The following is a 27,272-nucleotide window of genomic DNA, read 5'->3' on the forward strand; positions in this document are numbered from 1 at the left end:
TGTACTCTAATATTATAATCACTTACTGATATCAAGATTACAATCACAGTTGTAGTTGGGGGTTTGGGCAGAAAAGTCGCAAATGAGGTTTAACAGTGATAAATGTAAGGTTATAGGAGTTCTGTCATTTAAAAAAGCCCTATACCCACCTATTCCTCCCCAGGCAGCCTACTTACTGCATCTTCACCTCCCCATCTTCTCCCGACTCCTGCAGCCCCCGTATGCTATATGAACACGCGCATGCGCAGTCTAGGTTATGGTCCATGGTAGCACCATGAAGGATTTCGGCATTGGCTGCCAGGACACTGGCCTGCAGGAAGGAGACTGCAGAGAATGGACGCTAGGTAACAGTAAGAAGAGGATCCGGCCAGCTGGAGCTGAGGTGACCCGGGGGACTGGAGGAGCCAGGAGAAGATCGGTGAGGAGAAGATGCGGTAAGAAGACTGATGGGGGAGGAATAGGGGAGTATAGGATTTTTTCTGGGAGAACCCCTTTAACGGCCTGGGGTGAGGGGAGCCAGCGGACTGGAGGAGCCCCAATATGTCATACGGTTGTCAGCGAGCAGAACCTGTAAGCCTGGGCTCACTACCTGGAGCACCTGTCATACCGGCTGCTGTATGTACACCTGTGCCGGAACTAGCCGCCCACCACGTCATGCGGCGCAGAACTAGTCAGACCACAGTCAGCAGCCAAGCTCTGGGTCACTGCCCCGTTTCCATGGAGACCAGCCTGTTGTCACGTGACACCAAAAACCCGGAAGTAAAGGCGGAGAATCCTGCTCAGCCGGAGGTTCCTAGCGTTTTGTACGCGACGTCAGAGCGGGTGACGTGTCTGCGGAGCAGGAAGCGCCTGGATCCCGGTACTGCGATGGCCAACTGCGTCTTGCTGCTCCTTCTGCTGGCGGCGTTCGGGAGGCCCGGGGCCGCCTTCTACCTGCCCGGCCTGGCTCCGGTCAGCTTCTGTGAGCCGGGGAAGGAGACGGCGGAGTGTAAGGTGAGCTGGCGGGTGTTAGTGCTGCGCTAGGTCTGCCTCCTCATGCCCTGCTATAGCTGCACATCTTTGGGGGGCTCACCTGTACCAGTAGGGGGCAGTCTGCAGTGCCTCCATCCCACCAGTGGCCATATGCCAGACCAGAAGTGGCGCAGTGTTTATGGCATCAGGATTGTTAAAGCGACCCTTTAGTTTCCAGACAGCATTCTGCCCCCGGTCATTGGGGGTATGGCGCCTGGCTTCTGCCCCCGGTCATTGGGGGTATGGCGCCTGGCTTCTGCCCCCGGTCATTGGGGGTATGGCGCCTGGCTTCTGCCCCCGGTCATTGGGGGTATGGCGCCTGGCTTCTGCCCCCGGTCATTGGGGGTATGGCGCCTGGCTTCTGCCCCCGGTCATTGGGGGTATGGCGCCTGGCTTCTGCCCCCGGTCATTGGGGGTATGGCGCCTGGCTTCTGCCCCCGGTCATTGGGGGTATGGCGCCTGGCTTCTGCCCCCGGTCATTGGGGGTATGGCGCCTGGCTTCTGCCCCAGCCGCTGTCTCTGGCTTACGATGGTGCAGGCGGCGATTGCAGTTTTCTGTCTAGCTATTTGCTCATGCTGCACTGCTGTCTGATTGGCAGGTGCAGATCACGTGAGCTGTGATGGCCAATCAGAGTGATTATAGTGTGTTGGTAGTCTGAAGATTGCATTGGCCGTCTTGGAAGCTGAAATAGAACCCAGAACCGGCAGACTGCATGGCAGAGAACAACAAATGCAGGAGCCCCCTCCAGTACTGGGATGGAATTTTGACCCCAAACTGGAGGGTGACTGTAACAACAACCCCACTTTGGGAATATGAATGTCCTGTTGGGGGGCTTCTCTGTGTCGGACCCTTCTAAGCGGAGCAGAACTGCCCTGGTAGCTTGAGTCTGTTTGCTGCTCATCAGAATGGCAGCCATATAAGGGTCCTTTTACATAGTCTGCAAATGGGCAACGTGAGGCGATCAACGCTTGCCGACAAATAGCCCAAAGGTTCATCTGGTGGGCCGCACATCCCCCTGGTCATGTGACCAGATGTGCAGCCAACAAGCCAGCATTTTGATGCTTGAAAAAAGCTACTTTTTTGTGTCTGTCAGCTGATCGTGGACAGATGGCTGTGTAAGAATGTTTGCCTAATTATCAGCCATATTAAAGGCTCCTAAAGGGATAGTCCCACTTCTGCCTGCAGGAAGCAGGCTGCTCTGTACATTGCACAGCGGTCCGTGTCGGTACTGAAGGCTGAGCCCCACTCACTTCATTAGGACTCAACCTGCAGTACCAGCCTGGGCCACTGCACAATGTACAGAGCTGTCTGCTTCCTGCCGCAAAATAGCTAGAAGTGGAACAGGCTCTTTAATGGTGCTTTCATACATGGTATCCTTTCCCTAGAGACAATCACACAAAGATCCACTTGTCTAGCTTGCAGATTTGCAAAGTGTAGAATTTAACGTCGCCTGGGAAAGTACGCCAAACGCCTCTTCAGATGGTGGAAGCCAATTGAATTGTGCCTCACTAAACAGCGGTAGAAATCTACAACCAAGCTACAGATTTCCGTAAAGGCCCATTTAAACCCAACGATTCTCGCTCAAAGCCCTTTTTTGAGTGATAACTGTTGGGTCTAAATGCACGGACATCGTGAGGTTTTCGGGCACAAGTCACTCCTCGCTCAATTCTAGTTTTTTTTAATTGAGCGATAAACTCTTATCAACTGTGCAGGCTGTTATCACAGTCAGCAGCGCTGATAAGATTCTTTCATCTTGCGTCCCACTGGTGGTTCACAGCCGGATGCGAGCTGTAAGCACATACAGCTGTTTGCATATGCAGAACAGCTGTATTGTTCGCTGTGTCCCTCTCCGCCTGCATAGCTCTTAAGTAGCTACTTAGCTACTATAGACTATGCAAAGATGATCGCTCAAACTGTCGCTTGAGCTACTTTTGAGCGATCATCTGTCAGTGTAAATGGCTGCAGATCTGCACACAGATTTAGGCAAATCCATGTGTGAAAAGACCGCTGCGGACGCCTCGTCCTGAAGTGATTGGTCACTACTACTTTATTCGGATGGGGCTGATTTCACTGCATGGATCTCTGCCGGCTCTAGTCAGATGAATGGGACAGTCCAATCAATCTTCCACACGTGAATCTACCCCAGCGCCCCGGGTCCCAGTATACGGTAATACATGTTATATAGGCCCTCTAATGGTATGTCCACAATGGACCACTGTATGAAGACTTGATCTACACAGTCAGGGACTCTTACAAAGCCAACGCCAGTTCTTAGTAGAAAATCACAGAATTTGATCTAATTCTTGCGTTGAAATTTGTGCCTTTTGCTCCTCCACAGCACTTTTGTGGAAGGCGGTTTGGCCTTCCCTGACCAACACACTTCTATATACTTTTATGCTGCAAACTGGTGTAAATGTACAGCAGGTTGGATCAGGGGTATATTTCTGTCTAGGTGCACCGAGGAGCCAAGATCCATCAAGAGGTGTGTGCTGCTGCATGGATTCCGGGGGAAATCATATGAAGTTCGTGTTTAAAATGCCATTCTTAATCTAGTTCCCGTAGTTTGCTTGACATACTGTGATATTTTCCTGTAGGCCTCCATTTGTACCTCTGCTGGTGTACAGAATCCTGACAATCACAGAAGGCTTTCAGACTCTCAGGGCTCTTCTATACGGACTGATAATGTCTCGGATTTCCTTGATCCAACCAGAATCTGCGCCATTCTCATTCGGTGTATATGCACTGACTGAACGATAGCGGGGCTGCGCTCACACGGGGCTAATTTCCAGCGGAATGCCTGCCTCCAAACCCGCATCATATCGGCGTGAATTTATGTGTGACATTGACCCCTTCATTCAGAGAGGGTGCGCTCCGCAGCGGAGACGGTGACATTATTGACATGTCGCGGATTTGAAGAAGTTTCCGCACAGGTTTTATGCAGGTTATTTCCACTTTATTACAATTGTAAATGCAGCGGAGGGTCTGCACGGAAATTCTGTATCAATCCGGCCCCGTGTGAGCCAAGCCGTATTTGTTCACTTATCCTTTGTCCAACGTTAATGTATGCAGAAAAAACGGAACGATCGGCCTGCGTACTGCTAATCTGCGAACTGCCTGCTTACTATGTATGGACGCGGACCGCAACAAACCCCCGGCTCGCTCCGCATTCATGCACTGAGCCAGGATTGTTCCTGTGTAAAGGCACAGCAGCGCTTCATCACTAGGACAGCGTGTAAAAGGACCCCCAGTCCATGTGCAATAACTAGAATCCATGTGAATGGGGCTCGGTGCAAGCGGTGACATCACGCTGGGTGAGGACTGCATTTGCAGATTGTGTAATGCTACTGTGGACACGCACTCTACAGGAATGCATCTTCATATATTCCCTTTCATAGGTTTTATGATGCCCATGAATAGATCGAAGTACAATACACACCCATGGCGTGTTCCCTCCTTACAGTCTATTATCTAGTGGACTGACCTGCCTGGGTATTGGGACCTGACAAACTAGTTGCAGACACGCCACACTCTACTGGTTTGCCAAACTTTTTATCCAATTGAATGTTGTTGTTCTTGCATTCTCTTGATACATAAATGATCCCTTTTAAGACCACTTGTGCTTACGTGACGGAGAACAGGAAGTGGAGATGGGGGTGATTATACAGTCCATAGAAGTCTATAGAGAGCAGAGGGGATTGAGGAAGGGACACTTGCAGACATCCTGCTGGAGCTAACTGAAAATTACAGATACAGCCTGCAGAGTAGGAATGCAGGATATAAGCCATATAATGGCCCAAAATGCTGCTATTTCTCATGTAGAAGGGATTTCTCTTACGGAGTTCATGGCGCAGTAAAAGTAACATGTAATCGCTATTCTAGGGGGGCGGTAGGAGTACGGCGATTACAAATTTGTATAGTTTTTACTTATTTATACATCTCTTTTTTTGTCTCCATGTTTTGCTCCCTGTGACTTTATTTTCCATAGGTAGGGCTTTGTAGGATTTTTTTTTTTTTTTTGTGGGGCAATCTGTAGTTTATGCTGGTACCATTTTGGGAAGTCTACGACTTTTTAATAGCTCTTTATTACACTTTTTTCCTTGGAGACGGAATGACCAAAAATGTACTTTTTCTGACCCAGTTAATTATGCGGTTTTAATATTGTATATATATTTTTTTTAAATTGACATTTTACAAATTCAGTGATACCATTTTCAAATTCTCTAGTGCCCATGGGGGAGCTGAACCTACGATCATTTGATCATTTTTATACTGTAGTATAATGCAATGCTAATGTATTTCATTGTTCTATATTTTAACAGACTTCCTATTTAAGACATGCTACAGGAACATCTTTAATAGGCAAACTAACATGACAGCCCCTGGCTTCTTTCAGAAGTCCCCAGACACCCGAATGGCACTTCGCTATCTTATCGGGATCCCCAAACAATGATCAGGACATTTAAATGGTGTTGACAAAGGGTTAACAGCTGCGCTCACAGTTGTCTCTGATCACAACTGTCGGACATCTGATACCCACCTTCTATGGAGCAGATTTGTCTTCCAAGCTCAACGTATGTAGTGGGCTGCTATATACGTGTACTTACTATATGGGATATGTGCCGTTAGGATGTATATAGGCATATGTGTCACAAAGGGGTTAAAGTAGCGCAACATAAAATGTGTTTGGTAGCGCCCCAATCTTACTGACTTGCCGAAAGTGTCATTATTACCGTTCTGTGAATGCCATAAAAACCCAAAGACTGTAATTGTGTGTTCTTGTTTGGTTGTTTTTTCCTTTTAACTCAAATTTTAAGAGGCTTTTTTTGAAATGCATTTTATGGTACTTTTAAATGCAATTAAAGGGTTTTTAGCATTTAAAAAAAAAAAATATATATATATATTACCAATAGTTACCTATTCCTCCACAAGCAGTCTTCTTACTGCATCTTCACCTTGCTGATCTCCAGTTCCCTGGGTCACCTGGCCGCAAGCAGTCAGGATCCGCTTCTTCTTGTTATGATGTGTCCATTCTCGGCATTCTGCTTCCTGCAGGTCAGTGTAGGTTAAGTCACTAGTGATGTAACGTTCACTGCCTAGGAAGGAATGCCGAGCTATTGCTGAGACTGCGCATGCGCGCTCTCTCATCATGAGTGTTCATATACTATTGCCGAGAGACAGTGCGCATGGTCAGTCTCAGCAATAGCTCAGCACTCACTGCTAGGCTTTGAACGCTATGTCACTAGTAATGTAGTGTACAAGAAGGACACTGCAGAGAATGGCCGCTTCGCATGGGAAGAAGAAGACTCGGCCGGCTGGAGGCACATCTTTGCAGATGTAGCGGCGTCTGCCAGTGGTCTGCAGATAAACATCCTAGCTCTGGCCATCTTCACAGTGGCTGCTGCCCTCCTTGTGTGACCCTGAGTCAAGACTTGCATTAAAGTCTGATGCAAGTGTTTTTAGTATTTGTCCACTATTATATATCCTGTATAATTGCCTACTAATTGCTCCTTTTTATGTCTTGCAGTCTGACATTGAGCTGTTTGTGAACCGACTCGACTCCGTAGAATCTGTGTTACCCTATGAATATGCTGCGTAAGTTTATTTGTAATTTGGTGGAAGGCTTGGCTTCGTGGTCTTCGTTGTGGGGGCTGGGAGCCATGAAACTCATTTGGGGTGTGTTTGTGGTTTTTGTTTTGGCTACCCCCATCCCAGATAGAAAAGCATCATGAAAAACGCTACAAAAAATCTACACAGAGCAGGCTGCGATTTAAAATAAAAGCTACAGAAAAGGCACTGTTTGTAGTGCACTTCACAAGTCGTGTCACAAACTATTCAAATCATGTCGGTTTTTGTTTTTTTAAGGTTTGACTTTTGTCAAGTAGAGAGAGAAAAAAGGCCATCTGAAAATCTGGGCCAAGTATTGTTCGGTGAAAGAATTGAACCATCTCCGTACAAGGTTGGTATATCTGGGATTGTCAGTGTTGGATTTATTTATTTATTTTTATGCTCTTTAAATGAGGAAGCTAGTTCTTATTTCACGTACTAAACTATTGAGAGTCAAAGTACTGAGTCGAAGTACTCATTTCACGTACTAAACCATTGAGAGTCAAAGTACTTATTTCACGTACTAGAACCATCTGAGGCAGTCATTATTACTGTACTACTATTTTACAGCTGCTCTCAGCGCATAGAGGAGAAATTATATCCTCTCCTGGCTATTTACTGTCCTGTATTTGAGTCTAAACATTTTTACATATCAATTACCTGAAGCAGATACCATCAAGCTATCTACTTGTATTTTCTTTAACATCTAGAGGAAATACATTCCCTGCTTAATACACTTTGGGTTGTAACCGACCCTAACTTGCTCCACCTGAAATCATATATTGTGGGTGATTTGGACACATTAGTGTCCGGTGATTGTGCTCTATTGTTCCATCAAAGATCTTTCACACAGAACAATAAGGCATTTAGTCTTGGTACCTGTATCAAGACCTCGCATGACCAATTTAGGTCACCAATCGAACACCCACTCAATACGACTCTATATAAGGGCTAAGTGGGGATTAGAGAATTCTATCTAGCCCACATTGAACAAATAACTAATTGAGCCTTTACTCATCAACATCTTGAGAGTCTGACAATTGCCGTCTTAGTGGAGAATCTGTTCATTTAGACTTAAATAATTATTGAGTGTCAATATTCAGGGTGCCACAGATAATAAGTGGTCTATGACACCTGGTTCACCTATGTTTGTTACCTATGTTTGTTAGTGTTGTGCCCTTATTCGTATTTTAACGGTATCTTAATAAAATTCATAAGTTTTAGTATAAGTCACGTCTGTGAATTAGGAAGCTAGTTCTTAGTGCATAATTCACATAACTAATATGCTCCTTTTTATTGTTTTGTGATGTAAGCATACTTTTTAGTGAAAAACTTCATGGTTCTCTTGAGTATTATATACAGTATGAAGCTATATGTGATACCTAATCCTTTAGACCCATTGTCCATGGGCAGATTTGATTTGTGAAACCTGTGCGGGGCATTCACAAATCAAGCCGCCCATAGGGATGCATTAGCATCTGCAAAACAGTTAAAAGCATGCGGGTGTAATTTTTTTTTCCCCCGACGTGCGGCACAAGTCAATGGATGCTGTCTGATCTGCGGCACAGCCACAGGTGTCACTGTGGATGTGTCGCGGATCTGCAGGAAAGCAGAAGATTTAAAAAAAACACATTGCACTGTGCATACATCTGGCACGTGGGCCGGTGCGCCTAGACGCCATGCTGAAGAAAGAAGATCTGGCCGGCACGGAGGAGACCCGCGCTGGATCTGGACAGGTAGGAAAATGTATTTTCCTGTCCATGTCTGCGGGCAAGGCTGGATTCCGCTGTGGGATTCGGCAGATAGAATCCATGCGTGTAAGTGGACATTGGGCCTTAAAGTTGAGCTTTTTGTACCCTTCTGTGCTCATGCTCCTCTGACACAGACACTTCCTGCTCTTAACAGTGTAGTGGCTGCTCAAAGCAGAGGACTAATGTCTTCTATAAACCGCTTACAATTCCTAGTTTTTGCAAGCTGGGTACAATACTTTTTTTTCTTTTCTTTAAACGATTTTTGTTGAAAGTTTTCCAGTATTCAAAAGAATAGCAGTATGAAAAATCATGTTGGTGTATTAAAAATGAGTTATTACATAGCAATATTTGATTTGGTTTGATAAACGGTACCACGTTTTGGTGCTCCAGTATAACCAGCGTTATCTCCGCCTTACATTGCTGTATTTCTGGTAACAATGGCCTGGCCAATGAAGGTCAGAGGAGAGGAGAAGGGGATGTTACAGGGGGAAAGGGGATTCTCTCTCAGGGTAACAACCCAAAAAGGGGGGGAGTGAGGAGAGATTTAAGGCTATGTTTTGGTATCGACGCTGAAAAAGCGTTTGATGGAGTACATTGGAGGTTCCTTGAGGAGACTCGTAGGGAAATAGGCTTGGGGTCACAAATGATGGCATAGAGGGTCACCTATGTTGCAAGCCTGGGGGATCAACATGATAGTCTTTATGCTATTATGCCTCACGTCCCGGTAAAAATCACACTTGCTATTTCTGTATAAGAATCGGGATGTGAGGAACCACATATTTTAAAGCTCTCCACTGTAAGGGGGTAGGTATGGGGTCTGACTGATGGTCTGCAAGATGTTACTGGTAGCTTGCCTAATATCCATGAGACATGCTACGTAGAAGTGGTTACTTTTTTTAAAAATATAGAATAATGGTATTTCGTCAACTGAAGTTGTGGCATTTACTTTATTTTTTTTCAAACTGCCACCCCCTTGCTGTTTCTTATATAAGCCTGCAAGATCAGTAAAGGGGTTCTGCTAAGATGAAAAGTGGTAAATTGTATATAGAAAACTAAACCTTTCACCAAATAGTTTGTTTCTAATAATGTATTGGGGGAAAAAAACTTACCATGGCCCTTTTTGTAGTGGAAACCCTCAATGCTTTGGCTGGTGGATGCTCGTGTGGGGGCAGATGTAGAGACTGTACTGGCAAATTGATCCAACTTAGATATATTACTAGTACTTTGTTTTCTCGCTGCACAGTAGCCGGGGGGAAAAAAGCCGAATTGCAGGCAAGTTGCAGTTGCCTGTGACTTCCATTGCAGATTTTGCTGGCAGAGCTGCAAAATCTACAGTTTTGGATTCTTTGTGACTATTGCATTAGGTCGCTATGCAACCCCCTCCTCTTCACTAACAATCACTAGATGACCAAAATTGCTGTGCCTTAGTTAGAAAGCTGCCCTGACTCTCGCTGTATGTGTTACTGAGCTCTATAACTAGCTGCCCTTACACGTACAGAGTCTATAATGGGTGAAGCTGCCATAGAAGCAACATCAAAGAGGAGACAGTCCATAATAGGGGAAGGGACTTGTTACTTCTATAGCGCCAACTTATTCCGCAGTGCTTTCGGGTAATTTTGTTTATTCAATCCCCCTCCCCTCCCCATCCTCCAGCAAGCTTGGGTACTGAGTCAACCTTGAGACAGCTAATTCAATCCGCAACCTTCAGGTCGTGAGTGAGAGCTTAGGACTGCCTTCTGCTGCCTTAACACTCTGCGCCCCATGAGGCCCTATAATAGTACCTCAACTAAAACGGATCTTCACAGAAGGCATACAGAAGAGCCTCTACATTGCTCTTTAATAGCCTAAGCTGCACATATGTATAAATTGCTGTGTTCTTCTTTTTATACAAACTCAAAATATTTTGTTCCTTGCAGTTTAGATTTAAGGAAAGCAAAACATGTGAGGAAGTGTGTACCAAAACATATACCACTACAGATGCTGAGAGTAAGCAGAAGTTGGAATTCTTAAAGAAGAGTATGCTTCTGAACTATCAACATCACTGGTGAGTGATCCATCAAGCTAAGATTGTTTTTGTTTAATGATTGGGTGTTCCAAGAATCTAGAACAGGGGTGTAGCTAGGGAAGGGTAGGTGGGGCATGTGCCCTGGGTACATTAAAGGGGTTGTCCCGAGGCAGCAAGTGGGTCTATACACTTCTGCATGGCCATAATAATGCACTTTGTAATGTACATTGTGCATTAATTATGAGCCATACAGAAGTTATAAAAAGTTTTATACTTACCTGCTCCGTTGCTGGCGTCCTCGTCTCCATGGTGCCGACTAATTTTCGCCCTCCGATGGCCAAATTAGCCGCGCTTGCGTAGTCCGGGTCTTCTTCTTTTCTGAATGGGGCTCCGTGTAGCTCCGCCCCGTCACGTGCCGATTCCAGCCAATCAGGAGGCTGGAATCGGCAATGGACCGCACAGAAGCCCTGCGGTCCATGGAGACAGAGGATCCCGGCGGCCATCTTCAGCAGGTGAGTATGAAGACGCCGGACCGCCGGGATTCAGGTAAGCGCTGTGCGGGTTGTTTTTTTAACCCCTGCATCGGGGTTGTCTCGCGCCGAACGGGGGGGGGGGGGGGTTTAAAAAAAAAAAAAAAAACCGTTTCGGCGCGGGACAACCCCTTTAAGGAGAGAGAAGACTAGGGGGATGCTGGCTGATAAACAGGAGATGGAAGGAAGCAATGTATGAAATGTATCATTATTCACGGTCATGGTAATTTATGCTGCAGATGTCCAAGCCTCATAGGGCACTGCTGTCTCTTTCTGAACAGAACAGCGGAGTTCTACTGTGATCCTACAGCCCCCACGAGCCTGGCGCACTGTGCTGCCTCCAATGCGTTTGTCTTGTGTAGTATATCCAGACTGACTGGCTCACACGCAAGAGAAATGCTCATCATCCACACTAAAATAAAATAAGTTATTTCTGCTACTCCAGCCGCCCAAGCCGAACCCAACACACAGAGTACCTTTGACTTGACCGCAGCAATTGTCTGTCATGTTTCACATCCCTCATGTCAGAGGTGTTCTGTGCTGGGCAGAATTAAGTTTAGTGTGGCGGCTCAGCAGTGCAGTTTTCCAGTGTGAGTTTCAGTCTGATGATGTCGGGCTCAGGGACCTGCTAGTCAGAACTTGGAGAAGGGGCAAATGACTTTTTACTATAAATGCATGACAGCGGTTGCACAGTTATGGTAGCTGCTTCCGCACAGGAATTGGGCAGAGCCCAAGGACTGGGAGGTTGGCAACGCTGGGAGAAGGCAGGAATGATCCCTGGCACTAACTAGTAGTAGTGCATGAAACAGTCCTGACCACTTCCTGTAGATCAGGCACTCCTCCTCCACTTGAGTCTTAGGACTGTGATATGAGGTCACCATTTTTTTATTTTATTTTTTTATTTTTTTTTTTATTCTTTTTTGCTAGACTTGATTTACTTGCCCTCTCAACCTGTGCACCTCCTGTCTGGCTTGTACCACTTTGCGTCCTTTTGGCTGACTGTGTAACCCCTTTATAATCAGAGGGCGGGGGCGGGACTGTTGAGTTAATTTGTTGAAACAAAAATGCTCAATAAAAATTTTATCAGATTCTTGGTCTACCCCAAAATATGTTCCTCTTATTTTCTAGACACTCTGGGCTTCCTTATTTTAAATTGGACTCAATATTGATTTTATAGGTTTATTTTTTTTTCATGGGGGAAAAAATGGTCAGAAATCAGTAAAAAAAAAAAATAGTTGGTGTTTTTGTTAAGGTAATTTATTTATCCTGAAAATGTATCCTTTAGTTCTCCCAACAACATCACAGAAGTGTACATTACACAAGGTATGATGTCGTAATAGTGGCTACATTTTTATTAAATTTTTTTTTTTTATTTTTTTTATTTTTTATTTTTTTAGTTCTAAGTGTATTTTCTCCTCTAGCCTTATTTACACATCTGTATTTTTTACCTGTGCACAGTCCATGTTTGCCAAGGGCTGCAGACAGATAGTACACAGTCACACTGACTTTGATGGGTTTCTTCACACTTTTTTCTTTCATGGACCTGCTGTCTGTGGAAAAGAGCAGCATGTTTTTTTTCGTGCACATCTCAGAGGAGCGTAGAACAAACGATGTGCACTGTCCCTGCCGCTTGGACAGCACGCGGACGTGTTTGGGTGCTGCCTGATGTGAGCTGTGCCTTAGAATCTCAACTCACAGATGTGTAAATAAGCCTTAGTAAAGGCACAAAAGCAGATGGGGGTCGGGTAGAAGAGAGTAAAATTTGTCTGGGGGTAATTGTGTTTTGCATAACATACATTCTGCATGACTGGAACATATGCAAACCATGCCCATGCAAAACACATTTGTCACACTGGATGTCTAAAATTGGTGTTTTGAGGGTGAGAGCAGCCTTTTTTATTCATCATTCTTCTAACCCCAAAATTGCTTTTTTTTCTGTTAGTCTGCAAGAAAAAAACACTTGTACCTCGGAATGGTGCCAATTAAAAAAAACAAAAAAAAACCTTCCTACAAAAAAAGCTCAATCTGCTCTTGACAGAAAAAAAAATTTGCTGAGTCTTAGAATGTGGTGATGCAAATTCAATGTGGTGGGGTTTTTTTTTTTGGGGGGGGGGGGGGGTTTGTATTGTGCAAAAGTAGTGTTTTAAAAAACAAACCCACTATATAGCCTTGGTATTGCACTAATCGTGTTAAACCAGATGAGAAAGTTTATCATGTTTTACGGAATGGTGAGTGCCATAAAAATGAAACCCAAAAACAATGGTAGAATTTCTGAAAAGGCTTCTCAATCTCACCCCCAAAATGATTTAGATAAGTTATATGATAGAATGTGTGTACCCAAGGTTGGTGCCATTAAAAATACAACTTGTTCCAAAAAAATAAAGCATACACACACTGGGCAGTGATCAGGAATGATTTGTCAGAAGACAACCATGTGCAGACAGCTGTTTTGGGGCGATTTCTCCTCATCAGTGTTCAGTAGGAGGCTTCTCACTAGCCAAGCCTGAAACCTACTGCACACTGATGAGGGGTTATCGCCCCAAAATGCTGTCTGTACATGGTGGTCTTTTCCTTCTGGAGAAGACTCTAGCTTTGGCTTATATTCCCAGTCATGGTTACGAGGCTTGTTAAAAGGTCTGACATTGACCTGCAGGAATTCTGCCTTCCAATAGGTGGCGCTTTAGCGGCATCGATCAATTTTCTCATTTGCATAAGCCACACTCCTTTTCCACTATACTATGCCTTTTCCAGCGGGGCACATTTTATAAAGCGATTTATGCTGTATTCTGATGTAAAGCTGAAAATCTTTGCACAAGCAGATGTTTGCAACTTTTCTTTGCGCTGGCCATGCCATATTTCCAAAAAATGAGCGAGGCTTGTCCAGGGAATATGTGGACACCCCAAATGGACAAAACAATAATAATTTTTTTTTAAATTTAGCCAGGTTGGACCTAGCATATATTTCTGAGACTGCGCACAGAAGTGCCAGGATGCGCCTAATACAGGAAGCCTACACCTCCTCATGTATTATACACGCTGTTGGAAATGTCAGGCTTAATAAGTTTCCTCCAATACGTTTAAAACGATAGTTTGTACCAAAAAAACCAAGCTCTGGAACATTTGGCTTAATCTCCTCTATTGGCTTTTATTCTAATGCAATGACTGAGCTTTAATTTTCCTGTCTTCCTATGAAAAAAGCCTTGGATACTTTTTACCTTTTTTGTAAATCATTTCAGGATCGTTGACAACATGCCAGTAACATGGTGTTATGAAGTAGAGGATAGAAAGAAGTTTTGCAATCCTGGATTTCCTGTTGGTTGCTACATAACACCAGATGGGCATCCTAAGGACGCATGTGTGATAAATGTGAGTATTTCCAATACAGTCGTTCTTAACCCCTCTGACTGCCTTTGAAGTTCTTTCATCTTCTGATGTATATGCCTTTTTGCGGCACTGCATCAAAAGACTGCAACAGGTCTACCTTGATGTTTGGTGCAGGTGCTCTAATAGCGGGGATCGGCGACATCGCCAATCCCACGGTTTAACCCTGTATGTGCCATGGTCAATGCGGCTGCAACATGTAAAGGGTTGACAGGTAGGGGGACTCCCCTCTCACATATCAAACCCCTGTGATGTGATCATGGGGTCCCAATGGATTGCTATGGCATCACCTGATGGCTTGAAGATAACCTCCAGGTCTGCCATCTAGAGTGGTCTATGAGACTTTGCCTCTGGCTGAGCTTCATAGAAAATATAATGCAGCACTGAAGTATTTCAGTGTATTATACAAATGATCTAAAGTTATGAACTTCAAGTCCTGGTGTTTATAAACTGGATCTTCTAATCAAATTCACTCAGATCAGCCCGGTCTCTAGCATTGTAACTTGAAGCCATCCTCGGCTTACAGTTGTCTGGTAAAGATCAATGTGTGTTGAAAATATTGTAGTTTTACATTGCTGTACAGATATGGCAATTAAAAAATAAAACGTATATGGTAATTTACCCTTTTTCTCTATACTTGTTTGAAGTTTATATTGTTTGCACTAAAAGTACTCTTTTATTCACAGACAGAATTTCATGAGCGGGATACATTCTATATCTTCAATCATGTGGACATAACCATCTTTTACCATGTTGTAGAGAATGAAGGGCAAGGATCAAGATTAGTAGCTGCTAAGCTAGAACCCAGAAGGTAGGCCGAGTGCTGCTGGTCCTGATTTCCTCATACCTGACTATTTTTACTTGGGTGATATGGTGTAAAAAAAAAAAAAAACCACACACACCATTTTTGCGCAGATGTCGAGTGACTAAAGTGACACTCGACATCTGCTGTACATGTATGATGGATATTGGGAAGGGGTTAAAATGAAGTGGGTATGCAGAATTGTCTACTGTGCTTTTTTTTTTTTTTTTTTTCCTGCTTTTAGCATACACACATTTGTGCATATTTCTTGTGCATTTTCATACGTGTTCTAGTATATGTGGGTGTTTATCAAAATACTAACTACTATCTGCTCATCTGTGCATAAGTGAGTAGTGAGTGTGTTTGTGAGTGACTTGCGTGCTCCATCCCTGATCACATGACAATGACGTCATCAAAGATCTTTCATCCCCCAGTGAGGGAGGTACATGCTCCGCCCCTGATAATATGACTGGTCCTGTAAGCACACTGCTGCTGTCTGGCTTGTTGTTTGTTAGTATTCCATAGCAACCGAGGCCGCAGAGGGTTGTCCGCCCATAATCAGGACAAGGATGCAGAACCTGTGGTGGTGATGCCATCATGTAATTAGGGGGGGAGCATGTAACTACCTCACTGAGGATGAAGGACGTTTGATGACATCACCGTCGTGTGATCAGGGGCAGAGCATGCTGATAATGTCATCACAGGTCCTTCATCTTCACTGCTGTGCTGCTTCTGATCCCTGTTGTATGACATGAAGTGTGTGTGTGTGTGTGTGTGTGTGTGTGTGTGTGTGTGTCAGTCATGCATGTAGCACAGCTGTGTTGCACACTTGTACTATAATTTCCTGATAATTACTAGTATACATTCTAATGATATTTTTGGACTTCTATATTTTCGGCATGTAAATTAATGCATGGTGTAGATTTTGTAATCTGCAATATGTCAATTGTTTCTGCAGCGTTTAAGTGCGGAATTTGTAATTAGGTTGAAATTCTCAACAGAATTTGAATATAACATATAATTTTAGTGGGAAAAATCATCAAGTGCAAAGATTGAGGTTTTTGTTTTTTTTTTCTCTTCTCTCTCTACAGCTACAAACACACACATGCTGATAAACCTGATTGTTCTGGGCCTCCAATGGAAATTAAGAATACACATACCGGAGAAATTAAAATCCGATACACGTATTCTGTTTCATTCCAGGTTAGTCTGACACCATCCATTCTAGCAAATATGTATGCCACTTTACATTGCAGTACTGAATTGGTGCTTGTCTCCAGAAAAAAAAACCACTATATTATAAGGACACCCTTTGATGCTCTAAACTGACTGGTTAATGGGTCTGTTTTTGCAGCCAGGGGCCTGCAAGCAATTGTTAACCTGCATGGTGACTGCGCCATACCACTCTGGTTGCTTAGACCTCTTTAATTTAGGCAGAACCTAACAAATGGAAGTCCCAAAGTATAGCAGTGTATTCCTTGATGTTGCAAATGTATTTAAAATCCCCTTTAGTTGTCTAAAGGGTTAAACCTGCTTTACTAGTGTTTCAGCCTTGCTGCTGAGGTAGTGTTTATTAAGTACTGCTGCCTTCATGCATGGGGTAAGATTAGTGGGATTGCAATTCATTGCACATTTAAAGGGAATGTTTCATCAGAAAAGGGTCTGTTTGCATTATTATAAATGGCAATGTAATTATGTTAGAAACGTGGACTGCCTTAAAGGGGATGTCCCTTTTAAACTGTTGATGGCCTATCTGTTATCACTAGTAGATCATCAGGGGTCTGTTGCCAAGGACCACCACTGGGCCTGTGTGCTTGTTCATTGAACTGATTTCTGCTGGAAGCAGACAGCTCCGTTCCCACTGCAGTGGCCAGGCTTGGTAATGGAGGCAAAGTTCCCATTTAATGGATGAACATTCATTAGCTGAACTCGGGACCCAGGTTTAGTGATGAGTGATTATTGGAATAATCACATCGGGAGTGACTGGCCTAATTTTGCCAAAAAATAATTGGGAGTTGGGATAACCCAATTCCAATTAAGGTTTCAATGGGACTAAAGCTGGTTCACTAATTTGGCCTCCAGAAAGTCCCTAATGCAACCAAATGGCCACAAATCGCATCAGAATACAGCCATACAATACAGCCATACCACCATCAGGTGGTGCTGCCTCTTCATTGAATGTGGATCAGTGGTTGGCACTGTTGCCTTGCAGTCCTGGGGTCCTAGGTTTAAATCTAAAGGACAACATCTGCATTGACTTTGAAAAACTCCATCCAGATGTTGCCCTTGGTCAGATTTGGACCTACACCTCCAGCATTGCAAGGCAGCCGTGCTAACCACTGAGTACCACACTTGTTGCTTCATCTCCAGAAGAGGAGAAAGAAGGATCAAGACAAAGAGTGTAAAAACTTTGAACAGATGTTTCTAGACCTAGAACTTCAGCACTGTAAGGCAGCAATACTAACGACTGAGCCACCATGCTTGGTCTTCCTTCTCTGAAGGAGGGGGAAGAGAAACGCACAGAACATATACAGTCCATGCAGATGTTGTCCTTGATGACATTTGAACCTAGGACCCTCATACTGCAAGGCAACAGTGCTAACAACTGAGCCACATTCACTGAAGAGGCTCCCTGCTGCCGAGCATGACAAGCAACACTACCCAAGATCCCAGTGCCCATACATCTTTCACTTATCCTGTGAATTGGTGATAAATGTGTTTAGTGGGAAGTCTATTTTTAAAGTACCCCTCCAGCCAGGAGCTCAAATTTTGTAAGGGCCCTCTAACACGTAACAATTCAGATTTTTGCTGGATCGTGCGAATCTGAATGCTAATCACTTAGCGTAAATGCCGTCAGTGACTGAACAGCAAATGAGGATTTTGTCTGCCTATTGTTCGTTGCTCTATGAATAACGGCCTGTTACTGTGAATGGAGGCGGGTGGCCAGAAGCAATGTCCGGCCTGCTCTGCCTCCATTCACTGAGAGCACATCGCTTCTGTGTGAAAGTATAGGAGTAATGATCACTGGGAGGACTATCCTCCCATGTAAAAGGACCCCAGGTCAGTACCTACAGGGAATGATTACCTGCTACGTGGTTTTCCCTCAGGTCTTGCTGGTTGGATGAATGTGTGGCTATAACTATAATGCCTACTCTGACATAGTCTGGGACACAAACCACTTAAACCATGGACACAGATCACAGCTTTGTCCTAATAGAGTTAAGCTAGAAAGCATCCAAGGAGCAACATCTGAGGGAAAATGAATAGTAGCTAATCCTCCGGTAGGTACAGACGCCATATCAGTTTTGAGCTCCTGAGGGTCACTTTAAGTGATTGGACACGTTCCCGTGTGTGTAATAAGTCTCAATGTAGGTCTGCGGATGGATGGGTATAGGCAATGCCTTAATTTTATTAGCTATGTTAGTATATATGTAGATGGAACTATGCTTCCATTTATTACTGTCCAACCACTCTTAAAAGGGGTTTCCGGGACTAAACTTTTGATGACCTATCTTGAGGGTACTTCATCAATAGTTGATTGCCGGTCACTCAGAATGCCTGCCATCGGTTAACTGAAGAGGCCACGGTCTCTTCTCAGCCCTGTGATGTCACGTTCATCAGTCACATGGCCTAAGAGCAGCTCTGTTTCATTCAAGGGAATGGAACCGAGCTGCAATACCCGACACAGCCACTGTGCCTGGTATAGACTGAAGTGACAGTAATCAGCTGATCAGCAGGGATCCTGAGCTGCAGGCCTCTGCTGATCAACTATTGATGACCTTTTCTGAGGAAAGATAATCTGTAATGTAGTCCAAGAAAGGGCCTTTAAATTCATGCTGTGACACTGCTGGCTGCATCTTTTTATTCTTGAGTTTTCGTGGACCTAATTTACAAAAGGCTATTAATGCCCCATGATTTGACTTGTCCATTTTAAAGTGAATTTTGGTCGGTACAATTTATTTCTGACCTTGTGTCTATTCAAACTGTTTCTGTGCTGTGTTAACTTTCTTTACTGTTACTATTCAGGAACAAAAGGGTATCAGATGGGCCTCCAGGTGGGATTATATCTTAGAATCCATGCCACATACACACATTCAGTGGTTTAGGTAAGTACACTTATGCATGCGTGACATGCAAATTTAAAGAGACTGTCAACATCTTTTTGTACCCCTCTAAGGGCATCATAACAGGCACACTGACTGCAGTGATGTCTGCTGTGTGTATTTGTGCAGTAGTTTTTGGGAACCCTTTTTTTTTTTTTTTTTTTTTTTTAAATCAGCGGCACATGCGTTGGAGACTACTTAAAGTAATCCTGCATATTCATGAGCTACAGGCTAGCTACACCCACCTCGCCCTCCAACCACTGATCTAACTGCTGTCTGTTGATTACTGTGCTGACAATCATTGGCTGGCAAGTGAGGTGGGTGTGGCCAACATGCAGCTCATGAATGTGCAGGACTAGTTCTGTGTCTAGCTGCTACTAATAAAATGCAAGTTTCTACAAAACTACTGCACAGATACACACTAGCACCCGTCACACTGATTACAGTGATATTGTTTTTATGGTGCTCTCCGTGACGGCTGCAAAAACATGGTGGCAGTTTATTAAGGATTTATAGGGATTGTCCAACTTAATAAACTATCTAAAGCTGCTCCTCTGTGTAAAAATGGCTAAACAAGCTGATCCTCATCTGCCTCCCACTGTCCTCTTTGATGTAATGTTTACATGTTGTAACAGCCTATGTACGAGACCTCACAGGCCGCTGCAGCCAATGACAGAACTTGGCACTTGATCACTGCATCCTGTTATAGGCTGCAGCAGCCTGTCATACATTTCCAGGTGTTTGGCTGATGGACATTTGGTCTCTCAGCGCCCATTACATGTCCTGCCTTTGACACCCACCATCGCCTCTGTTTGAAGTGCTGCTGTGAATGCTGAAACTGGACTGCTGCGGAGTGAAACAGGGTTGTCTTCAGTGAGAAATCCAAGTTTAGTTTGGGCACTCATGCTGGCCATGTTTGTGTCTGGAGAACTAGGGTAAGCACCTCAATCCTGTGACACCCTTGCTGCACCACATTTATCCCCAATAGAACATGTTTTGGGCCATCTGTGACAACAGCTTCGATAGCATAGCCTAGGACTTTGCAAAGTCTAGAGGCTGTTACAGCAAATTTGTACTGATATGCTTTAGGATAGCATACGGAACCTGTATGTCTCCATGCCCACCATATCACAGTTTGTATCCAAGCTAGAGGCGGCCTAACTGGGTACTTGAACCTCCCTTCAAAGTTTTATAGCACTGGTACTCAAGAAAGACCTATCAGAGCTTTAGCTGGTTCAAAGACTGGCAACTAATGTAATAAATGGAATGGACGTGCTACAATATTCAGAGAAGTTATCAAAATTAAAGTTGTTTAGCTTAAAAAAAAAAAAAAAAACTGGCTGAGGGGCGACCTAATAACTATGTATAGATATATCAGGGCTTAATACAAGGATGTCTCCCACAATTTATTTATACCTGTGACTGTAACAAGGGAGCGCCCTCTACGTCTGGAGGTAAAAAGGTTTCTACACCGACGCAGAAGAAGGTTCTTTACTGTAAGAGCAGTGAAACTAGGGAGCTCTCTGCCTGAGGATGTGGTGATGGCTAGCTGGCTATGAGTTCAAGAGGGGACTGGGCAACTTTCTTGTGTTCCAATATTACATTGTATATTCACTGATTACTTCAGAACGGATGTGGATCCAGGGATTATTCTGATTGCCAGATTGGAATCGGGAAAATTTTATTTTTTATTTTTTTTCTGTATGCAGAAACTGAAAGACGTGAACGACTTCTTGTTAGTTCAGTCTTTACATGCATTTACACTGAACAACAGTCGTTTTGATTCTTGCTGGATCATTTTGTGTAAAAGCAGCAGTACCAGGGAGGGTTACGGCTAGTTACTGTCTTGATCTTGTTTTATTCTTTGCTCCAAAGGAAAACTGCATGTTATGAAGTTGCACTGATCAGTGTGCTAAAATATTCTTTTTCTTTTTTTAGCATAATGAATTCTCTAGTGATTGTTCTCTTCTTGTCCGGTATGGTTGCCATGATTATGCTGAGAACACTGCACAAAGATATTGCAAGATACAACCAGATTGACTCTGCAGTAAGTATCTTGAAAACGGTCGTTGCTTTACAGTCCGTATGGAATGAGAAGTAAAATAGTCTACTGAATCTTTGAAAAGCAAAACGGATGTTTATATTTAAATGTTTTAGTGTATTAATATTGATTTAAAGGGTTTTCCCAAATTAGCACAGGAACCACATACTGCATGTACATAGTGAAAGGTGGGTATGAGGGTGCGTTCACACATGGGGGATTTTAAGGCAAATCCACACCAATGAAATGGGAACATACACCCCAAATCTGCAATGTCTGAGTGCAGCCTAAGGATGCCTTCACACGCCACTGATTTTTCTCTCAGATTTTGATACGGATCTGCAGCAGAGTTCACTCGATCAGTTGAATTCCGATTGAAAGGTTGAAGTCTGCTGCAGATCTGCACTGACTCAGCAACCTGTGAGCACTCCATAAGGCCACTCTCACACATGGACACAGCAAAGCGTCGAGATTTTACTTTTGGTTTCGTCCGACAGCATGTTTTAGTGCAGACTATTGTTGTGATGGGTGATGAGGTGCGCTAAATGGCGAAAATAGAGCAGACAGCGCCCAAAAATTGCAGCGCTGGAAAGCGCAGTCCAGCTCTGTGTTCGAACACATGTCTGCGATGCCCCGTTGTAATCAATAGGAGTGTTTTACCGCAATTTCTTTTGCGTTCAAAACGCCTGTGTGAGAGCAGCCTGAGGGTATGTTTAGATGTTAGAATTCACTACGGAATTCTCAGACTGGATTCTACCTCTAAAAATTGTATCAAATCCACCTTATTTGGTGCAGATTTAGCCCTGTCAATGGTCAAAATCTGCGTGCGAAATTCTGACACAGAAACAAGTGTTTCCACTCAAGAAGTGACCTACTGTGTCTTCTATGAACTTCACTGAAATCCGTAGCTAGACACAATAGAGATGAAGATGGAGTGGTAGATGGATTTTCGCTACGCAACTTTGGCCTCCATTACTGTTTTTATTGATATCAGTAGAGCCCATAGAAATGACTGGATGCGGCTGGACATGTGCAGCTGGAGGATGTGCTGCTCCTGTTTTTATGACACTTCATTTTAATTTCAGTACCGGAGCAACAGTACAACCAACAGCTGTTTTGGTGATCACAGGCTAATCTTATGATCTTTTATGGGTTCCATTGGTTTCAGTGGAGCCCATAGAAGTGTATGGACATGACTGAGCATGCGCAGTAACTAGAAACGTTCATTGTCCCAACACAGCAAAGCTCTGGGCATGTGGTAAGCTGTGGGAGTGCGCTGTTCAGATGGAGGACAGGGAATTCAAATGCACAACAAAAACGTGATAAACGTGCTACTTCCTGGTTTGAACACATGGGGAGAAGGTAATTGTATAGCTCAAGGATTGTGCAGTATTTGAAAAAGGAGTAAATTGGAAGGCCCGGCTCGCACAAGCATTTGATTACTGCGTGTTAAATTACATTGTGTTTATGCCGTTCCGCTCACTTTAGCTTGTCGGAATTGCATAATATGCAGCCACAAAAAAATCTATTTTGCTGCATATTTACACACGTGAGAGGCCGTATGCGAATCAATGGCGCAGGAAATATAAACAAACAGGTGGACTGCGCTAACGGTTTGCATGTCATACGCTGTTGTGTGCAGTACAACTTCTCTGCCATATGTGGCAGCACGCCGGTCACTGCGGGCTCCACAGTTGTAAAATGCTGCATGACCCATACAGCGTTTCACGCTTCTGGATGTGTGAGCCCGGCCTAAGTGAGGCTTGCCTGCAGTTTTTTTTGTTTGTTTTTTTTCCCAAAGCTCTGCTTTATTAGAGAAGAGCAGTGATCAGTACTGGTAAAAGGCCTTCCCCACTGGGTTGATTGTCTTTTATTCTTAAATATCTAGTGAAACATGTCAAGCATTTTGATGATCTGTTAATTTGACATTGCTTACGTCTTTCATGCTTGCCTAAAAATCATTTGCCGGCAGGGCATTTAGGTGTGAACAAGTTGTACATCTGAAAATGGAACCTGTCTCCATTCTTACAATTACACACACGCGCACTCACTCACTCACTGAAAATGAACCTGTAGCTATCACCTTGCTATACCATTCATGTGACAAGGTCCTTGGCTACAGTGCCTAGAGGGGAGTTTGAGGTATTCTGAAAGTCAGCCACTGACTAGTCCGTGTTGGTCCAGGCTGCTGCTCTCTCTGCCTCCTGAGACTGACTGTATGTACACATACGTTCATCACAAGCCCGCCAAGAAGTTGGCGCATAGACGAGGGATTCTGATTACAAAGTGAGAATGATTAGGTACAAGTAATAAAGCATGACTGAGAAAATGATGAACATCAAGCAATTGTCTCCAATGATTCTGGGCAAGAAAAAAACCTATAGAATTTGCTTTTAAATTTTTTTTACTTTTTTTGGTAGAAAAGACCCATGTATCATAGATGGTAGTATTGAAATGTTTCATAAATTGGTTTTCTTGTACAGGAAGATGCCCAGGAAGAGTTTGGTTGGAAGCTGGTGCATGGTGATATTTTCAGGCCACCCAGGAAGGGCATGCTGCTTTCGGTTTTCCTTGGTTCCGGAGCTCAGATCTTAATAATGACGTTCATCACTTTGTGTACGTATGCATTGTCTGGAGTCTCTTATGTTGAGAGAAAGTACAATCTGCAAGTAAAGACCACTTTACACAAAACGATTACCGTTTAAAAAAAAAAACCTTTCGAATGAGTGAAAGTGAACGATAATCATTCAATTTAAACGTAAACAGCGACCGAATGATAAATTGTTAGTTTGGGGTTTTTTTGTCTGTTTTTATGCAGGACTAAAAATCGTTGGCTCGTTCACTTATTATTCAGCTTAAATAGCGATTGTTCATTCGTTCTCCTTCACTGATGCAGTGAATGAGAGCGACTCAGCAATTTCTTGTTCGAATGAATCAACAATGTATCTGCCTGTATAAACAGGCTGCCCGAGCCAATGAGCAAAATCTTGGATTGTTTGTTCAGGCTGCTACCTGTTTTGGAGATTCCATCCTAGATCCGACACAAAATACCGGATGAAAGAACTGCATGCAGAGCTGCTTTTGTATTGTCCAGTAAAATGACAGACCGCTGAGCAGAAACCAAACAGACCCCTGTTAGACCGTGGGATCCATTCAGCGCTGCTCAGTTCCATCATAAGACAAATACATTTGGCCAAGAGATTCCCCTTTTCTGCATCTATAATGGAGTAGGAAAACGCCCCCACCCCGGGTGCAGCTATGATGGCAGCCTAATTTGATACTTTAAGTCCATGGTATTTTATATTCAAAACTGATCACAAGGCTACCTATACACGGGTGAGGGTGATATCGGGCCAAAAAACTCAGCCTGATATCACACTCTCCAACGTGCGGTTTACCCGTGGCATTTTTCAGGCAAAAACTCTTTGAATCAGTGAAATTCTGATGCTCTAATGCAAGTTTCATGCGTGATAGAGAATTCAAAGTGTTTCCCATTGATTTGAATAGGAAACCTTCTGTCACATGTGAGCGACATTTAAGGCCCCATTGAAGTCATTGGGTTGCGAGAAATGCAAAAAGATTGATCATGCCATGGATGTACCTACATTCCCCACGTATAAATATGTTTACAGCATGTTTCTCACTGTACCACTCTTCTGTTCATTCTGAATATTTCTGTATTTCATTGACAACGCAGTGTTGCCATTGATCTTATCTGTACCGTGTCGGATTAAGGACGTGTCGACACAGCTTTCAAGTTCAGTCAAGTTTCTTAACTGAACACCGGAGGAACGACCCAATGCTGTGTTGTAGGAAAAAATTATTTTGAGTGATTTTCTTGAAGATTTACTAAATCGGACAGATTGAGTCAGGGGAGATGATCATTCATTTTTTTTTTTTTTTATAGCGATCTCTATTCATGCAAGTCTTTGTTTCAGTTTAGACCGGAAGGCATGACACTGTGGACCCCATTGATTTTAATGGGGTCCATCGGCATTCCAACATTCTTGACAGCAATTATAGTATTACAAACTGCTATTCCTGTTGTGTAGTGGTTAAAAAAACAAAACAAAAAGGGGGTAGGAGCATACATGAGGGTTGGCTGTCAGCACAAGTGTTAATCAAATATACTAATGTAAACTTTATAAATAGAGATGAGCAAGTATACTCGCTAAGGCACATTACTCGAGCGAGTAGTGCCTTAGCCGAGTATCTCTCGCTCGTCTCTAAAGATTCGGGGGCCGGCGGGGGAGAGCGGGGAGGAATGGAGGGGTGATCGCTCTCCCCTCTCTTCCCTGCTCCCTGCCGCAACTCACCTGTCACCGGCGCCGGCCCCCGAATCTTTAGAGACGAGCGGGGAGATACTCGGCTAAGGCACTACTCGCTCGAGTAATGTGCCTTAGCGAGTATACTCGCTCATCTCTAGTTATAAACCTGCAGGCATGTAATGTAAACCTTTCTCATTTTTCTCTTGTTTTAGTCTTTGCGTGCCTGGGATTTCTGTCTCCTGCTAACAGAGGTGCCCTGATGACATGTGCTGTTGTCCTATGGGTGTTGCTTGGTACACCAGCTGGTTATGTAGCGTCTCGATTCTACAAATGTAAGTGGACAAATTAAGAAGTAGCATTCCTCTTTGGACATCCACTGTGCATCTGAATCATGCAGCATGCCTCGTCCTCCGAGGCAGAGCTCCCTGTGTGATAAGTAGCTGCTGCCACGCTTTGTGGAACTTTGTGATGACTTGTTTAAGGTAAAGGGATTGATGAGGCTGAGAACTCAGTGGCTTCTGTCCAGCCCCAATCTCAGTGCCTAACAAAAAAAATTAAATTTTTGCTACTGTAAGGGCTCATGTCCACGAGGTGTTTTTCACCGCGTATTAAAAGTGCGTTGACTGGAGTCAATGAACTTTCATTGATCGAACATGAGCGTGTAGACATGTGCGAGAAATGGATCGCAGCATGCTTTATTTCTCGGCATACCATGCAGCGTGAGCCCTATACTTCTGTCTAAGCAGCGTATGCAAACTCTGTCCATACGCAATACATTGCATATGGGTGGCAATTACATACGCAACCAAAAAAATGTGTGTGGAACCAGCTTTATGGTAATGGATTTAAGTAGTTAAAGGGGTAGTCTAGGAAATGAACAAAAATAGCCACTGCCTGCAGCTGGGGGGAAAGCATCCTGGAATGTGGAACAGGGAGGCCAGAATGAGCACCACACTGTTCCTGGGGTAATGAGCAGTGTGGGGTTAGACTTTGCATTGTGGCTTTTCTCCATCTTCTTGGGTCTTATCAACCAATCCGATGTGCATTTTAGGACTGCTTCCTCGCAGGCTGCAGACAATGGTCATTTTGTTCAAATCTTAGATTACCTCTTGAAAGGGAACCTGTCACGTGAAAAATCCCCTTCAATCCGCCACCATAGTGTTAAGCGGTATAAGACAAGCGGAGCACAGGTGCTTTTCTTTTATCCTGAAAAAGCCTTTTTTGCATTTGCAGAAATACTTACTTGAAAGTAGTATGCCAAGAGCATGTAATAGTCAGTACCAATATCCCATAGACTTGCATTGTGTTGCTCACATGTTGTGTGCCAAATACACGGGCAAAAAAAAAATCGGGGCATGTCCTATCATGGCACATATTACGCATGGCTACACGCCAAGATAGTGTATGGAGATTGCCATGCAGAATCCAGAGTGCAACAATATATGTAAATCCAGGCTTACTTTGTTTGCTTACGTTCCTATGTTCTAGACGTGTATGTTGTATAAAGTTGCCTCGCGTTGTGTGCCCCGTGCACCCGGCGTTGCGTGTCTAACGTGTCTCTCTGTCTCCTCAATTTAGCATTTGGTGGAGAAAAATGGAAAACAAACGTCTTGCTGACCTCCTTCCTCTGTCCTGGGTAAGGTATTTTGTAACTCTGTTGCAGTTCAAGTGATAGAAAAATGTTTTTAGAGGTCTGTACGGGCTCATGCCCACGAGCGTAATTTCACAGCATATTATGCATGCCATGTACACCCATGTAATTCATAGTGAATGGC

The 27,272-nt window shown here is 43.8% G+C and overlaps 1 protein-coding gene across 1 annotated transcript in view; it reads left to right on the plus strand.

The window, feature by feature from the left end:
- Positions 1–766: 766 nt before the first annotated feature.
- The window catches only part of TM9SF2 (transmembrane 9 superfamily member 2), a 38,334-nt gene continuing 11,828 nt past the window's right edge, over positions 767–27,272 (plus strand). The window contains exons 1-12 of the mRNA XM_066580125.1: positions 767–993; positions 6,537–6,604; positions 6,875–6,968; positions 10,284–10,411; positions 14,139–14,268; positions 14,970–15,094; positions 16,177–16,288; positions 19,112–19,191; positions 21,127–21,235; positions 23,713–23,845; positions 25,710–25,829; positions 27,076–27,133. Coding sequence (XP_066436222.1) covers positions 868–993; positions 6,537–6,604; positions 6,875–6,968; positions 10,284–10,411; positions 14,139–14,268; positions 14,970–15,094; positions 16,177–16,288; positions 19,112–19,191; positions 21,127–21,235; positions 23,713–23,845; positions 25,710–25,829; positions 27,076–27,133 — 1,283 coding nt within the window. The 5' untranslated portion in view covers positions 767–867. The remainder of the gene's footprint in view (positions 994–6,536; positions 6,605–6,874; positions 6,969–10,283; positions 10,412–14,138; positions 14,269–14,969; positions 15,095–16,176; positions 16,289–19,111; positions 19,192–21,126; positions 21,236–23,712; positions 23,846–25,709; positions 25,830–27,075; positions 27,134–27,272) is intronic.

The sequence above is a fragment of the Eleutherodactylus coqui genome, chromosome 1 (assembly GCF_035609145.1).
Source record: "Eleutherodactylus coqui strain aEleCoq1 chromosome 1, aEleCoq1.hap1, whole genome shotgun sequence".
NCBI classification, from domain to species: domain Eukaryota; kingdom Metazoa; phylum Chordata; class Amphibia; order Anura; family Eleutherodactylidae; genus Eleutherodactylus; species Eleutherodactylus coqui.